Below are 17,487 nucleotides of genomic sequence, written 5' to 3'. Positions count from 1 at the left end.
CTGCTGACTACAGTCAGGTCCCTGGTGCTAGCTGCAGCTTTGAACCTCCCATCAGGTCACTTCCTAAAATATGTGCTCATGTGCCACGCACCTCTCTCTCTTTCTTCAGGTGTTTCCTGAAACGTGACCTCTTCGACCTAGGTTCCAGTTGGGCTGATCTTGCCGTTCAATTCTGGTGCCAACAGATAAAGGGAATCCCCTGGGCTTTTCACAGGCTGCACGGTCTCAATGTTGTGAGGCTGGCTTGGGTTTCTGCTCTGCCTGTATTAAAAGTCTGAGTCTCAGAGGGCACAGTGGGTGCTAGCTCACTCAGAGCGCAATGCTCGTGCACACGCGTGCTGAAGAAATGCGGTTGGGGAGTGTTACTCGCTCTGTCCGTTCCAGGAATAGAAACTATGAACTTTTCAATCTGTCTCCCCCGTGCTACAATATGTTCAGATCCTGAGTCTACCAGGCAACTAATTTCTGGAGTCCCTTTCACAAATTGAGAAACTGTTAAGAAAATGTCAGATTAATAAAATTGTTTTCGACATTGTAAATCCAAAGAATACCTTTACGACCGTAGTGTTCCGACTTAAAAGGCGCCTCATTTAATGTTCAGCGGCATATGTTCCACAGGCTATTTTGTAAATCCAAAATGGATAATCAAAACATGCCAATACTCGTTTTTAAAAAATACTTTGCTGTATTCGGTGCAGGCGCCATTATGGAGAAGTTACACTCTGAGCAAAAAGATTTGTAGCAAAGCACATGACCTTCTTCCCACTACAATGACCATCCCCTAATTAGGCAATGCATCTGATAGTCATTAACAGGAATGAGATAATGAATCACTTTCTCTCTTCTTTGTTAATTTGCTGTAACCAAGCGGCTAATGGATGTCAGAGCTGAGTGATTGCACTGATTATAGTGATTTATAGTTGCAACAAAACAATTTAAAACCATTCTGATTATTCATGTTAAAGATGCTTTATGTTTTGTTTACTAAATGTTTTATGCGCCCCCCCTCTTCCTCCCACCCCCTGAGAATCCTGTCCCCCTTCTGCTCTGCTACTTTGTACAAAGAGACCTCTTCCTGGAAAACTTGAAAGTTGTCGCCTTTTGTTTTGTTTTCAGCCAAGATATATATACATACATATATATATATATATATATATATATATATATATATATATATGGGAGGAGAGAGACAGAGACAGAGGAGTTACAAAGTTTACCCACTAGAAAAGAAGAGCCTTAGGGGTGGAAAGAAAACTTCAGTGGTGCCTAGTTCAAAAGAAGACAGGAATAAGAGGGAATAAGGCAAACTTCAAGCCACTTACCTTGGGGCTCCCCGTCCCCTCCTCGTCCTCCACAGACACATCAGTAGCCAGTATCTCGGCTTTGATGGTGTCCAGGGCTCTGAGAATCCAGCTGTGTTGCCGTTTGATTTGCCTCTGCAGCTCCTTCCATTGACTTGCAATCATCTTCAGCATGTCCTTCAGTCCTTCTCCAAAGGAGAGGAAAGCACAAGTTGTGGGCCCGGCTGCATCTTTACCCCGCTACGGGTTGTGACATAGAAAGCTGGGTGGCTATTTCAAGCCGTACACATGCTTCTAAACGACCTTCCCATTGCCTGGCACTTGCCACCCAGAGCTGAGACTGGCAATGCTAAGACATAACAATGCAGAAACAGGGCAGGCATGTGCAGAAACTGACGCAGACTTGGTGGTTTGGTGTGAACAATAAAAGTGGAAGGATCGTGGTGTGTAAATGTCATTAAGGCTATAGCTTCACACCTCCAGTATAAAGGCCCTGGGTTTATCTGCATGGAGACTTCCTAATGATCAGAAAGAAAGATATCTGAAAACAGACAGGTAATTCAACTGGAAATACAGTAAATAGGCCAGAATCAAGAGACTGCTATTTGGCATTAACATATCTGCTTAATGCGGTTCTTTTCCCGTTTGTATAGTAAGTGCAGGGGAGTGGGGGAGCTTCAACTCACCCTGTTTTGTGGTCTTTGACTATCAGGATAAGTGGAACCATACAAGAAAACTTCTTTTTGTTCATAATGCATTTTTTTTCATGAATTCATCAACATTGGTCTAAGAACCGGTTGAAGGCCTAAGCTTCTGCTAATGCAAAGACCTACAGAGAATATGCCAAACGTCCACATGTGTGAACCGGCAGGGAAATAATCAGATGTGTATGGGCAGCCTGCCTTCAACCCATAATGATGTCTATGTTCACCCTAGTGGGTATGCATTGTGTCTATAAGAACAGCTCTCATTCATTATCTTAATGTTACTTCCAGAGCTCCTACATCAAAAAGCATGTCAACGTGAAGTTTTCAGGAGTGTGATTTCAATTGGAACTCGGGCGGATGGCAAGCCCCAAATAAAATGAACAGACCGTTTGGAGGCAGTATTTCATCTTATAAGTACCACAGCATTGTATGCAGTATATGAAACATTTATAAATCTTGAAGGTCAATCTGATAATGTAAATATTAATAATACATAAGGAAGTGAATATATGCAGTAATTTACGGCAATGCTTCCTCATTCTTAATAGTCTGGAGACATAAAGACCCGCAATATTTCAGGGGGATTTACCTGCTTTGTGAGACGCAATGAGCTCAAGAAGTTGGTGTCCTTCTTCCTCCACGGCTTCCTTGAGGGCACAGTGACTGTCTACGTTCAACTTAAAGCTCTGAAAAGAAGCACAGGACCCTCAGGCTCCGAGAAGGTGGTTACACACGAAACACGCACGCAGAATTGCTTACGGTTACACACGAAACACGCACGCAGAATTGCTTATGGTCACACACAAAGCACGCGTGCAGAATTGTTTGCTACTTTTTATCAAGAACCACATGGCCCTATTTACCCAATAGACAGACTAATTTGCAATACTAAAAGCTATTGATATTTGGGGTCTGGGCTTTAAATGTTTCTGTTAGACTAGCAGAGTGCATCTGTTTGGAAACTGCTCGACAAATGCAGACATTCATTACGATTTTATGAAAAGTCACATCCCATAGGCTATGTGGAGAGTGGCAGTGTTCAGTAAAATACGGCGAATTCCCACCGCACACGTGCGCTTTCCTTCGTGTCTAAGGATCATTAGTAATGCAAGTCTTTACAAAGCCACAGAAGTTGGCAGCCAAGAAACGCAGTAGCCTTATGTCGCCTAGATGCATCCACAAATGCAGGGTCGTTTGATTCCTCTCTGTTCCTTGACTCTGCAGGAGCCATGGTACAGAGAAGGGCAGCTGGCTGCTACAGTCTAGATTCCAACTCTTTCCAGACTTTTTTGCTCTTTAAAAGCTTATTTCTTATGGTGTGATGTTGTCTTACAAATAAACACACCAAGTACAGCAAGAGATTTACCCTCATGACAGTCACTGACTTCTTTCAAGGTTCATATCAAATTTAGTCACTGCTTCCAGGAAGCCTCCCCAGATACACTTGGTGGTGGCCATTCCTCTCCTCTTCCTCCTCCTCCTCCTCCTTACATGTGCTACTACTATTGAATTTATCAGGCATCTGCTGCTATATCTCCATCTTTAGCTTGCAAATTATAAGCAGGTTAATGATTGCTACTTTCCAGATATATCACGTGCTAGGGTTCACTAGTTTGTGGTCACAGTCAACATTTGCTGAGTGTGTTCAGTGATGCTCTCTACTGGGAAGTCTAGATATTTTAAGAAATTCAAATGTTTTCCAAAAACCTTTTCCAGCTCTGAAATGTTTAAAGGCATTCCAACCACAGGAGTCCAGAGAAGGAAAAATCACATTACCCACCAGCAACCAAATCATTCATTAGTCTTTGGGGCAAGAATTCATTCCTCACTTCACTAATTGGAAATACAGTGTGCTAAATATTGGCTTCTCGTGATAAGGTTCCAAAATATGCAACGTGTTTTCTTCTGTTAAACGTCGTGGGACAATACATGAATACTCTGTCCTGTGTTTGGTATTAAGCATCAGGAAACAGGATCAGGTGACTCCACACTGTGTTTCATTTTAATTAAAGAAGTTGGGTAATCATACATTGTAAGATCGGGTCTTCCTTCCATGACTCTCATACTGTCTGTGGTCTATGACATCAAGCCAGGCAATGGAGGCTTGAGGACCAAAGCCCATGGGCTCTGGTGTTAGTGGATAACTGAACCTGGGGAATGCAGTCTGGGTTGTGGATGCCCAGGGGTGAGTCTGCTTTGTTCTTTTCTTCCAGGAGAAAGGGGACTTTTTAAAGTACCATAAACAGAGATAGACTGAAGAGAGAGATAGTATGAAACTAAGAGAGATAGCAATGTAACATAGAGATAAGGATTTGAACTGACGCAATTCAAAATGATGAGTTGTGTCATCCATCCTTCTCAGTAGATACGGTAACATTTCAGCTCAATATTCCAGAAAGAGAAAATATTTGTCTCCCTGTGTGCTATTCAGCATTTCTTACATTGTTCCGTCTGCTACAAGTATTCAGTCAAATCAAAAACAAAAAACAAAAACAAAAACAAAAAACTATGTGATGCTCAGAAATCTTGATCCTTCCTTTTAAACATGATTATTTAAAAATCTGTATGGGTATTTTTACCTGCTTGCATATATGTTCACTGTGTGCATGCAGTACCTGTGGAGGCCAGAAGAGGGAGTTAGGTCCCCTGGAAATGAAAGTGTGGATGGCTGTGAGTCACTGTGTGAATGCTGGGAACAGAACCCGAGTCCTCTGCAAGAACAGTAAATGCTCCTAACTTCTGAGCCATCACGTCAGATCCCTCAATACTTCTGATCAGTCCAATTAAGGCAGCACCTATGGATATCTAATTGTTTACTACATCCTTTGCTTTCGGTCCCTGCTGTGGGTTGCCTCTGTACTGAAGCAATGCCATTTAGACTAGGTTACGCAGGTTTCAGAAATGGAAGCAGAAAGAAGAGAAACATCTAAGATGAATTCGCCAAACTTTAGGGAGAAACCTGTTGTATAAACATTTCTACATCACTATAAATTCAGCCTGGTGGTGTCTTTTGCTCACGATTTCCCTGTACTGAATGTCTGCTGATCACCAGTTTTCAAAGAGGCACAGGGGCCTCTGTCTCAGTGCCTGCGAGAATGGAGGGACCCAGGAGCACGGCAGTGTGACATCACAGAAGCTGAGAGTATAGAACAGATGCGTCTGGAAATGGCGGTGTTTCAGGATGATGAGGAAACATTGGATTAGGAAATTGGAAAAGACGAGGTGCTCATTATTAGGAATGAGATAATCTGATAAGCTCGATGTTGTATAAAAGAGCCATTTAATATAACTATTACCCAAATGGTGCATTATTGCTTGATTTCAGGTGCACCCATTAACCATTAATAATATCAAGTAAAGAATTCGCAACAGGCCCCCGAGATGGCAGCCAAGCAGGCACATTAACAGAATTGTTAGTGAGATCTCAGGCTGTTAAAGGATTCTTCAATACACTCTCCTTGTGTTGCCTCCACTTCTCCCTAAAGAAGGGATTTATTTCTTTTGTGAGTTTGTTCTTTTCATTAACCTGATAGCTGACCATTTCTCCATCCTTAGCTGTTAGGGTATTTTCTCCAAAATGCCTGGAGTGTGTACAGCCCTCTGCAACACCCACACCACTCCCTGACGGTACAGAGAACTCTCGAGACTGAATTTATGCCAAGAGCATTGGCATTACAGCCTGGATCCTAGGGAACACTGAGCAGTTTTCAGTGTCCTTAGAGGAGCACGTGGCAAGAAGAGCACAACCAGGGGCCTGGGAGAGCTCGGGAGGGTCTGGAAGAGCCGGAGGAGGGGCTGGGAAAACTCGGGGAGGGGTCTGGAAGAGCTGGAGGAGGGGCTAGCAGAGCGGAGGAGGGGCTTGGAGAGCCAGAGGAGGGGCTAGGCGAGCCGGAGGAGGGGCTAAGAGAGCCCGGGAAGGGGCGGGAAGGGGGGGGCTGGGAGAGGGCTCTGTCGGGGGGGGGGGGCGGGGGGGGGGACTTGTCAGCAAGCCGGACACCTTCACTTCAGTTCTGAGGACCCATGTGGTAGGAGAGACCTGAGTCATGCAGCTCCTCCTTTGTCTTGCACACTCACAGTCATACACACACAAGAGGAAAGTAGTTAATTATAAATAAACAAACAAACAAACAAACAAATAAAGTGTCTGGGCCAGCAAGATAGCTGTGAAGGTTAAGGTGCCTGCCACCAAACCCAAAACCCTGACTTCCATCTTGAAAACGTGATCTCTAGGATAAGGAGAGAACCAGCCATCACCCCCACCCCCCACTAAAAAGTCCTGAGCATCACCCTGACCCACACAGACTCTCCCACCCTCACATATGCTCACAAAATAAATAGATAAACCACCTCTTTGTCCTTTTAAAGGAAACAGATCTAGGTCTCTAGAACACAGAACACCTGCAGATTTTGACAGAGTGACCTGCCCTGGGTCCCATGCAGTCTCTTCATTTCCTTAAAGGATGCAGGCATCTGGATGCTCTGGATTCAGAGACTCTTATTTCATCCTCTTTCTCTGTGGTTCAGAGATGAAGTCTTCATCCTCTGAAATGGGTATCAGACTCTGAAGGAGCTGAAGGGGATTGTAATCCCATAGGAAGAAAAACAATATCAACTAACGGGACTCCTCAGAGCTCCCAGACAATAAACTATCAACCAAAGAGTATGCATGGAGGGACCCATGGCTCCGGCCACATATGTAGCAGAGGATGACCTTGTCAGACATCAATGGGAGGAGAGGCCCTTGGTCCTGTGGAGACTTGATGCCCCAGTGTAGGGGAATGCTAGAAGGTTGAGGGAGGAATGAGTGGGTGGGTGGGGGAGCACCCTCACAGAGGCAAAGGGGAGGAGGGATGGAATGGGTGAGCTGCAGAAGGGAAACCAGGAAGGGGGACAACATTTGAAAAATAAATAAATAAAATAGCCAATTAAAAAAAAAAGAGTTTTAAGACAACCAGAAAAAGAAAGCAGAAAAAAAATTCCCAATTATTCTAAGTTAACCAATGGGCAATGGGTTATTACAACATCTGGCATGAACAGCTCTTATAGATCTGTATGTGTTGTAAATTCAGAAAACTCAGGTACCATGACTACAACTAGCCATAAGACTGACAAAGTAGATAGTGTGTGTGGAATGAATACAGGAAATAAATGTGGAAATGGTCACTTCTGAAGGATCTCCCAGGATTGGAAACGTGAGAATGACCACTTTTAATGGCTCAAATGTCCACAGTGGTGCCATCCTTCTGGCATCTCATGGTGAGGCCAGAGGCCCAGCTATTCTGTGGGCACTGTGTGTATCTACCAGGTCCCCTGAGCACTGTGTGTGTCTACCAGATCCCCTCAGCACTGTGTGTCTACCAGGTCCCTGAGCACTGTGTGTGTCTACCAGGTCCCTGAGCACTGTGTGTGTCTACCAGGTCCCTGGGCACTGTGTGTGTCTACCAGGTCCTCTGAGCACTGTGTGTGTCTACCAGGTCCCTGAGCACTGTGTGTGTCTACCAGGTCCCCTGAGCACTGTGTGTGTCTACCAGGTCCCCTGAGCACTGTGTGTGTCTACCAGGTCCCTGGGCACTGTGTGTGTCTACCAGGTCCCCTGAGCACTGTGTGTGTCTACCAGGTCCCTGGGCACTGTGTGTGTCTACCAGGTCCCTGGGCACTGTGTGTGTCTACCAGGTCCCCTGAGCACTGTGTGTGTCTACCAGGTCCCTGAGCACTGTGTGTGTCTACCAGGTCCCCTGAGCACTGTGTGTGTCTACCAGGTCCCCTGAGCACTGTGTGTGTCTACCAAGTCCCTGAGCACTGTGTGTGTCTACCAGGTCCCCTGAGCACTGTGTGTGTCTACCAGGTCCCTGGGCACTGTGTGTGTCTACCAGGTCCCCTGAGCACTGTGTGTGTCTACCAGGTCCCCTGAGCACTGTGTGTGTCTACCAGGTCCCCTGAGCACTGTGTGTGTCTACCAGGTCCCCTGAGCACTGTGTGTGTCTACCAGGTCCCCTGAGCACTGTGTGTGTCTACCAGGTCCCTGGGCACTGTGTGTGTCTACCAGGTCCCTGGGCACTGTGTGTGTCTACCAGGTCCCCTGAGCACTGTGTGTGTCTACCAGGTCCCCTGAGCACTGTGTGTGTCTACCAGGTCCCCTGAGCACTGTGTGTGTCTACCAGGTCCCTGAGCACTGTGTGTGTCTACGAGGTCCCCTGAGCACTGTGTGTGTCTACCAGGTCCCCTGAGCACTGTGTGTGTCTACCAGGTCCCTGGGCACTGTGTGTGTCTACCAGGTCCCTGGGCACTGTGTGTGTCTACCAGGTCCCCTGAGCACTGTGTGTGTCTACCAGGTCCCTGGGCACTGTGTGTGTCTACCAGGTCCCTGAGCACTGTGTGTGTCTACCAGGTCCCCTGAGCACTGTGTGTGTCTACCAGGTCCCTGAGCACTGTGTGTCTACCAGGTCCCCTGAGCACTGTGTGTGTCTACCAGGTCCCTGGGCACTGTGTGTGTCTACCAGGTCCCCTGAGCACTGTGTGTGTCTACCAGGTCCCTGGGCACTGTGTGTGTCTACCAGGTCCCCTGAGCACTGTGTGTGTCTACCAGGTCCCTGGGTACTGTGTGTGTCTACCAGGTCCCCTGAGCACTGTGTGTGTCTACCAGGTCCCCTGAGCACTGTGTGTGTCTACCAGGTCCCTGAGCACTGTGTGTGTCTACCAGGTCCCTGAGCACTGTGTGTGTCTACCAGGTCCCCTGAGCACTGTGTGTGTCTACCAGGTCCCCTGAGCACTGTGTGTGTCTACCAGGTCCCTGGGCACTGTGTGTGTCTACCAGGTCCCTGAGCACTGTGTGTGTCTACCAGGTCCCTGAGCACTGTGTGTGTCTACCAGGTCCCTGAGCACTGTGTGTGTCTACCAGGACCCTAAGCTCTGTGTGTGTCTACCAGGTCCCTGAGCACTGTGTGTGTCTACCAGGACCCTAAGCTCTGTGTGTGTCTACCAGGTCCCCTGAGCACTGTGAGTATCTACCAGATCCCCTGAGCACTGTGTGTGTCTACCAGGTCCCTGGGCACTGTGTGTGTCTACCAGGTCCCCTGAGCACTGTGTGTGTCTACCAGGTCCCCTGAGCACTGTGAGTATCTACCAGATCCCCTGAGCACTGTGTGTGTCTACCAGGTCCCCTGAGCACTGTGTGTGTCTACCAGGTCCCCTGAGCACTGTGTGTGTCTACCAGGTCCCCTGAGCACTGTGAGTATCTACCAGATCCCCTGAGCACTGTGTGTGTCTACCAGGTCCCTGGGCACTGTGTGTGTCTACCAGGACCCTAAGCTCTGTGTGTGTCTACCAGGTCCCCTGAGCACTGTGTGTGTCTACCAGGTCCCCTGAGCACTGTGTGTGTCTACCAGGTCCCCTGAGCACTGTGTGTGTCTACCAGGTCCCCTGAGCACTGTGTGTGTCTACCAGGACCCTAAGCTCTGTGTGTGTCTACCAGGTCCCCTGAGCACTGTGTGTGTCTACCAGGACCCTAAGCTCTGTGTGTGTCTACCAGGTCCCCTGAGCACTATGTGTGTCTACCAGGTCCCCTGAGCACTGTGAGTATCTACCAGATCCCCTGAGCACTGTGTGTGTCTACCAGGTCCTCTGAGCACTGTGTGTGTCTACCAGGTCCCCTGAGCACTGTGTGTGTCTACCAGGTCCTCTGAGCACTGTGTGTGTCTACCAGGTCCCCTGAGCACTGTGTGTGTCTACCAGGTCCCTGAGCACTGTGTGTGTCTACCAGGTCCCTGGGTACTGTGTGTGTCTACCAGGACCCTAAGCTCTGTGTGTGTCTACCAGGTCCCCTGAGCACTGTGTGTGTCTACCAGGACCCTAAGCTCTGTGTGTGTCTACCAGGTCCCCTGAGCACTATGTGTGTCTACCAGGTCCCCTGAGCACTGTGAGTATCTACCAGATCCCCTGAGCACTGTGTGTGTCTACCAGGTCCTCTGAGCACTGTGTGTGTCTACCAGGTCCCCTGAGCACTGTGTGTGTCTACCAGGTCCTCTGAGCACTGTGTGTGTCTACCAGGTCCCCTGAGCACTGTGTGTGTCTACCAGGTCCCTGAGCACTGTGTGTGTCTACCAGGTCCCCTGAGCACTGTGTGTGTCTACCAGGTCCCCTGAGTACTGTGTGTGTCTACCAGGTCCCCTGAGCACTGTGTGTGTCTACCAGGTCTCCTGAGCACTGTGTGTGTCTACCAGGTCCCTGAGCACTGTGTGTGTCTACCAGGTCCCCTGAGCACTGTGTGTGTCTACCAGGTCCCTGAGCACTGTGTGTGTCTACCAGGTCCCCTGAGCACCGTGTGTGTCTACCAGGTCCCTGAGCACTGTGTGTGTCTACCAGGTCCCCTGAGCACTGTGTGTGTCTACCAGGTCCCCTGAGCACTGTGTGTGTCTACCAGGTCCCTGAGCACTGTGTGTGTCTACCAGGTCCCCTGAGCACTGTGTGTGTCTACCAGGTCCCTGGGCACTGTGTGTGTCTACCAGGTCCCTGGGCACTGTGTGTGTCTACCAGGTCCCTGGGCACTGTGTGTGTCTACCAGGTCCCTGAGCACTGTGTGTGTCTACCAGGTCCCTGAGCACTGTGTGTGTCTACCAGGTCCCTGAGCACTGTGTGTGTCTACCAGGACCCTAAGCTCTGTGTGTGTCTACCAGGTCCCTGAGCACTGTGTGTGTCTACCAGGACCCTAAGCTCTGTGTGTGTCTACCAGGTCCCCTGAGCACTGTGAGTATCTACCAGATCCCCTGAGCACTGTGTGTGTCTACCAGGTCCCTGGGCACTGTGTGTGTCTACCAGGTCCCCTGAGCACTGTGTGTGTCTACCAGGTCCCCTGAGCACTGTGAGTATCTACCAGATCCCCTGAGCACTGTGTGTGTCTACCAGGTCCCCTGAGCACTGTGTGTGTCTACCAGGTCCCCTGAGCACTGTGTGTGTCTACCAGGTCCCCTGAGCACTGTGTGTGTCTACCAGGTCCCCTGAGCACTGTGTGTGTCTACCAGGACCCTAAGCTCTGTGTGTGTCTACCAGGTCCCCTGAGCACTGTGTGTGTCTACCAGGACCCTAAGCTCTGTGTGTGTCTACCAGGTCCCCTGAGCACTATGTGTGTCTACCAGGTCCCCTGAGCACTGTGAGTATCTACCAGATCCCCTGAGCACTGTGTGTGTCTACCAGGTCCTCTGAGCACTGTGTGTGTCTACCAGGTCCCCTGAGCACTGTGTGTGTCTACCAGGTCCTCTGAGCACTGTGTGTGTCTACCAGGTCCCCTGAGCACTGTGTGTGTCTACCAGGTCCCTGAGCACTGTGTGTGTCTACCAGGTCCCCTGAGCACTGTGTGTGTCTACCAGGTCCCTGAGTACTGTGTGTGTCTACCAGGTCCCCTGAGCACTGTGTGTGTCTACCAGGTCTCCTGAGCACTGTGTGTGTCTACCAGGTCCCTGAGCACTGTGTGTGTCTACCAGGTCCCCTGAGCACTGTGTGTGTCTACCAGGTCCCTGAGCACTGTGTGTGTCTACCAGGTCCCCTGAGCACTGTGTGTGTCTACCAGGTCCCCTGAGCACTGTGTGTGTCTACCAGGTCCCTGGGCACTGTGTGTGTCTACCAGGTCCCCTGAGCACTGTGTGTGTCTACCAGGTCCCTGGGCACTGTGTGTGTCTACCAGGTCCCCTGAGCACTGTGTGTGTCTACCAGGTCCCCTGAGCACTGTGAGTATCTACCAGATCCCCTGAGCACTGTGTGTGTCTACCAGGTCCCCTGAGCACTGTGTGTGTCTACCAGGTCCCCTGAGCACTGTGTGTGTCTACCAGGTCCCCTGAGCACTGTGAGTATCTACCAGATCCCCTGAGCACTGTGTGTGTCTACCAGGTCCCTGGGCACTGTGTGTGTCTACCAGGACCCTAAGCTCTGTGTGTGTCTACCAGGTCCCCTGAGCACTGTGTGTGTCTACCAGGTCCCCTGAGCACTGTGTGTGTCTACCAGGTCCCCTGAGCACTGTGTGTGTCTACCAGGTCCCCTGAGCACTGTGTGTGTCTACCAGGACCCTAAGCTCTGTGTGTGTCTACCAGGTCCCCTGAGCACTGTGTGTGTCTACCAGGTCCCCTGAGCACTGTGAGTATCTACCAGATCCCCTGAGCACTGTGTGTGTCTACCAGGTCCCTGGGCACTGTGTGTGTCTACCAGGACCCTAAGCTCTGTGTGTGTCTACCAGGTCCCCTGAGCACTGTGTGTGTCTACCAGGTCCCCTGAGCACTGTGTGTGTCTACCAGGTCCCCTGAGCACTGTGTGTGTCTACCAGGTCCCCTGAGCACTGTGTGTGTCTACCAGGACCCTAAGCTCTGTGTGTGTCTACCAGGTCCCCTGAGCACTGTGTGTGTCTACCAGGACCCTAAGCTCTGTGTGTGTCTACCAGGTCCCCTGAGCACTATGTGTGTCTACCAGGTCCCCTGAGCACTGTGTGTGTCTACCAGGTCCCTGGGCACTGTGTGTGTCTACCAGGTCCCTGAGCACTGTGTGTGTCTACCAGGTCCCCTGAGCACTGTGTGTGTCTACCAGGTCCCTGAGCACTGTGTGTCTACCAGGTCCCCTGAGCACTGTGTGTGTCTACCAGGTCCCTGGGCACTGTGTGTGTCTACCAGGTCCCCTGAGCACTGTGTGTGTCTACCAGGTCCCTGGGCACTGTGTGTGTCTACCAGGTCCCCTGAGCACTGTGTGTGTCTACCAGGTCCCTGGGTACTGTGTGTGTCTACCAGGTCCCCTGAGCACTGTGTGTGTCTACCAGGTCCCCTGAGCACTGTGTGTGTCTACCAGGTCCCTGAGCACTGTGTGTGTCTACCAGGTCCCTGAGCACTGTGTGTGTCTACCAGGTCCCCTGAGCACTGTGTGTGTCTACCAGGTCCCCTGAGCACTGTGTGTGTCTACCAGGTCCCTGAGCACTGTGTGTGTCTACCAGGTCCCCTGAGCACTGTGTGTGTCTACCAGGTCCCTGAGTACTGTGTGTGTCTACCAGGTCCCCTGAGCACTGTGTGTGTCTACCAGGTCTCCTGAGCACTGTGTGTGTCTACCAGGTCCCTGAGCACTGTGTGTGTCTACCAGGTCCCCTGAGTACTGTGTGTGTCTACCAGGTCCCCTGAGCACTGTGTGTGTCTACCAGGTCCCTGAGCACTGTGAGTCCTGGGATGTTTGGGAGACATCATGAGTACCAAAAAGGGCCCCAGGTTCTTTCTTGAGTGAATTTTACTTTTTTCTAAGTGTATATTATATATGCCTATATATTAGTATATCTTCTAGGTGTGTTTTTATATGTGTATAGAACACATACATTGAGCAGTTCCTACCAGATTTACATATGTAAAAAGAAGCACTACATAACCGCAGTCTTGGGGCAGCTTATGTTCTAATCCATTGGGTCATAGAGGTAGGTACAAGTGTAGTTGTATGACCTAGCATAGAATACATGTGTAATTGGAATTTTATGTGCGATACCAATTGGTAGGGCCTTTTGCCTCGAGCAAAATGGAGCAGTAATAGCCTCGCCCAATGGGATTCCAGTTTGTCTAAATTAAAATATAGCCAAGTATTAAAAGGCCAGACCTGGATAACGGCTGTGGAAGCCAACGAGATCCAGTCTTAGCAGGGCCTGCAGAGAGCTCATGAAGAATGAATGGACTTCTACGCAGGTCGAGAGAGTCCCTTCAGAGACGCAGAGGCAAGGAGCTCTGAGTGCTCTGTGATGCCAGGGGAGACTACAGGCAGGAGCACAGCAACTGTGACTGCACAGGACTTGACCCCAAGAATCATGAAAGACCCATGGTGACATGTCAGTGACGTGAGCGGCTGGTGCCGACCTACAAGCTAGGAAGAGCTCGCTGCCTGCTGCATACAGACTTCGTTTTTAAAGGACACGCTGGAGACAAGCGGGCCGTTTTAGGAGGTTGCTGTGGTGATATAGGCCAGATGTTTCTGTGTGTTCATAATCTTTAATTAGAAAAAGGTACGCTTTTTCTTCTAAATGAATAGAAGAAAGAAAGTTGGAGTGAATCTTCTGTCTTTCTAAGTTTTTCTCTGTGCGTGAGAGCAGCATGTGCCAGATTCTAGTTCTTTTGGCTGTTCTAATGCTGAATGCCAGAGGTTATTTATTAGTCAGGAGTCTCCAAATGTGAAAGGCATGTTGAACTGATGAACCCTTACTCCCACTGTCACTTAAAGAGATGGCTTACATGCCGATGAGTAAGACACTTGGTGACACTTCTTCACACAAAGATTTTCATTCCCTCAGAAAATAAGAACAAGGCTTTTCGGGGGGTGGGGGAGTGGAAATAACTGTTTAGTTAGAAAAGCCAAAGCTTGAAGTCATTGCTGTCTGCCTCAGACCGTCTCTGCTTAGGAGCCACTCTGCAATGGGCCAAACAAGAGCGATTTGCTCTGTCAGAGGGCCCGGGCAAGCAAACAAGTCATCATCAATCAGGAGGAGTCCAGGAGCTCCTACTCCGCTCCACACTGCATCCACACAAGTCAGATGCTGGTTCTCCCAGTATAGAATGCACCTTTCAAAATGCCACGGATAAAGTGACGAACGAGAGCTCTTTCAGTAAGTGTTTAAGTACCTCTTAAAAGCTGGTAAGATATATCACAATCTTAATGACTAAGCAATGCATGCAAATATATAGAGGACACAAACAAAAGATGAAGATAAAATTATAGTTGTCAATGTGTACATAATCTCATTGCAAAGACAAAGATGACTTTGTCGATACAATTTGCAAAACACATGAAACTCAAGAAGAAGGGAGACCAAAGTGTGGATACTGCTGTCCTTCTTTGAAGGGGAAACAAAATACCCATAGAAGGAGTTACAGATACAAAGTTCAGAGCAGGGACTGAAGAAAAGACCATCCAGAGACTGCCCCACCTGGGGATCCATCCCATAAACAACCACCAAACCCAGACACTATTGCAGATGCTAACAAGAGCCTGCTGACAGGAGCCTGATATAGCTGTCTCCTGAGAGGCTCTGCCAGTGCCTGACAAATACAGAAGTGGATGCTCACAGCCATCCATTGGATGGAGCACAGGGTTCCCAATGAAGGAGCTAGAGAAAGGACCCAAGGAGCTGAAGGGATTTGCAGCCTTCTAGGAGGAACAGCAATATGAACTAACCAGTAACCCTAGAGCTCCCTGGGACTAAACCACCAATCAAAGAAAACACATGGTTGGACTCGTGGCTCTAGCTGCATATGTAGCAGAGGTTGGCCTAGTCAGTCATCAATAGGAGGAGAGGCCCTAGGTCCTGTGAAGGTTCTATGCTCCAGTATAGGGGAATGCCAGGGTCAGGAAGCAGGAGTGGGTGGGTTGGGGATCAGGGGGAGGGGGAAGGGAATAGGGGATTTTCAGAAGGGAAACTAGGAAAGGGGATAACATTTGAAATGTAAATAAAGAAAATATCTAATAAAAATAAATAAACAAAAAGCTGGTAAGATATATCACAATTTAATGACTGGGCGATACATGCAAATATATAGCGGATACAAACAAACAATGAAGACAAAATTATATCAATAAAATTATAGATGTCAATGTGTACATAATCTCATTGCAAAGACAAAGACGACTTCAAGAAAACACACGGAACATCAACGTTTCTGGAGGACAGTGGAGTCAGAAGTTAGAACGGCCTGGTCTCTGGAAGAAGGCTACGTTTAGGGACTTTTTGAAAAAAAGGCGAAAACTCTACCTTATGCTTGTGAGAATTAGAGACAACGAGTAGAAACCATGAGCACGGTCTGGCCATGAATGTTGCTTAGAAAAATCCCTGTAGAGTGTGTGTGCACGTGTGTGCGTGTGTGTAAGTGAGCGCTGTGCACCTGTGGTATCGGTGTGTAACGTACACATGCCATTCAGTACACAGGCTCATGCTTATTCTGTAGAGGCCTGCACAGCACAGAACTAACCCTGTTCCTCTTAGTTGCCAGGCGAGAGGGCTTCTCTCCTGACAGGAGGCTCACCCTTTGGGCTAGGCTGCCTGATCCGTGAGCTTTTGGAATGTGTCCCCCAGTGCTGGGTCTACAGCCATGTATAGCCATGACCGGCTTGTTATGTAGGTACTAAATATTTGAACTCAGCTCCTCCTGCTTGCAGATAAAATGGTCTTACCCATAAAGCCATCTCTCTAACCATTCATAAATGTTTAAATTCACACTCTCGGGTTGATAAATGGCCTAGGTTGTCATGTGACAGGAACCCCTTATTGTTAATAATCTCTTCCCTAGAGACAAACACTTCTGTTGCTTTTGTCTCACTTTCTACCAGGGGCTTGCCTACATGGACACCAAACCCCCAAAAATGTTACTGAGACCTAAGGAGGAGAAACCAATGACCCTGTCTTCTTTTCCCTCGAGGGTGTGTCCTCAGATGAGTCATGTAACCCTCCGGGCTTCCGTTCCTTTATCTATAGTCAAGGCATTTGGACTCAATATTTTCCAGTCCTTGAATACTTTGATTTTTATCTTTTTTTTTTCCATCCAGGCAGTTTAGGAAGGGAAACAGGAGAAGTTTTATTTACTTTAAACTAGAGAATTTTCAAAGAGAGAAGAGTCTCAAAGGCTATCCAGCTACTCATCTACCCCAGGGCAGTTCTGTCCCCAGACTGTCCCTTCTAATTTTAGCCATCTCTGAGGAAGTCTCTTTTAACTTTTATCCTGAGCCCACATAGTTCTTCCCAGGAACTCAAGAGCTCTGTGACAAGCACTGTGAACTGCCCTGTTCCTCGGATTCTCCTGTCAAGTCACCTCTCCAGTATCTCGGTTGGAAATCAGAAGTCATACAAGAATGCGACAAGATCCACATGCCAGGTCACTTACCAAGCCCAGACCAGTGTCCCCATCCACGCCTCTGCACACGGACACTGCCCTAGCTCCAAGCCTCGTCGTTTCCCTTCTTAGGCCTCCCTCCACACTGCACATTGGTTGTGTGTTAGTATGCTACAGGCACTTTCATCTCAAACTTACAAATAGGACTATGAGCAGAATGGCCACACTCACCGCTCTCGGAGCCTAGTGAGTACGATTAGTCTAGAATTCCAGCAGAGTGTGCCAAGGAAGCCAGAAGCATCATGTGGGTTACTGCTAGCGGCAGGCAAGGGCTTCAGACCTGGACAGTTAAGGTCAAAGCCCAGCTCCCTTGTCACTCTCTGTTTAAGTCTGGGCAACCCCTGTCTATTTAGTTTTCTCATTTTTGAAAAGAATTTTAGTGCCTATTTCCTAGGTGGTAATAAAGATAAAAATCCCTTGGTACACATAGAACAAAACCTAGTCCACCATAATAGCACAGTTAATTGTTACTACACAAAACAACGTCTTCAGAAGAGCTCAGATGGAGGCCCACCTCTTCTTAAGTCCTTGAATGGCTGGCCAGGCATATGTATCTGGCTCAGCCTTTATCTGGCTGCAGGTGCTATCAGCTCAACTCCA

The 17,487-nt window shown here is 48.7% G+C and overlaps 1 protein-coding gene across 12 annotated transcripts in view; it reads right to left on the bottom strand.

Moving 5' to 3' along the window:
- Akap6 (A kinase (PRKA) anchor protein 6) overlaps positions 1–17,487 on the bottom strand; it is a 456,981-nt gene that overhangs the window by 215,740 nt on the left and 223,754 nt on the right. For 9 of the 12 annotated variants that reach the window (XM_006515821.4, XM_006515822.4, XM_017315055.2 and 6 more), the window contains 2 exons: positions 2,598–2,694; positions 1,323–1,489 (listed from right to left, as the gene is read on the bottom strand). In XM_006515821.4, the coding sequence (XP_006515884.1) occupies positions 1,323–1,489; positions 2,598–2,694 (264 nt within the window). The remainder of the gene's footprint in view (positions 1–1,322; positions 1,490–2,597; positions 2,695–17,487) is intronic. The other 3 variants (XM_006515828.4, NM_198111.2, XM_030246699.1) reach the window with 1 other exon arrangement.

Source organism: Mus musculus, chromosome 12, assembly GCF_000001635.26.
Source record: "Mus musculus strain C57BL/6J chromosome 12, GRCm38.p6 C57BL/6J".
Classification (NCBI taxonomy): domain Eukaryota; kingdom Metazoa; phylum Chordata; class Mammalia; order Rodentia; family Muridae; genus Mus; species Mus musculus.
Note: the sequence above shows the minus strand (reverse complement) of the source record. Positions and strands in the feature narration are given on the sequence as shown.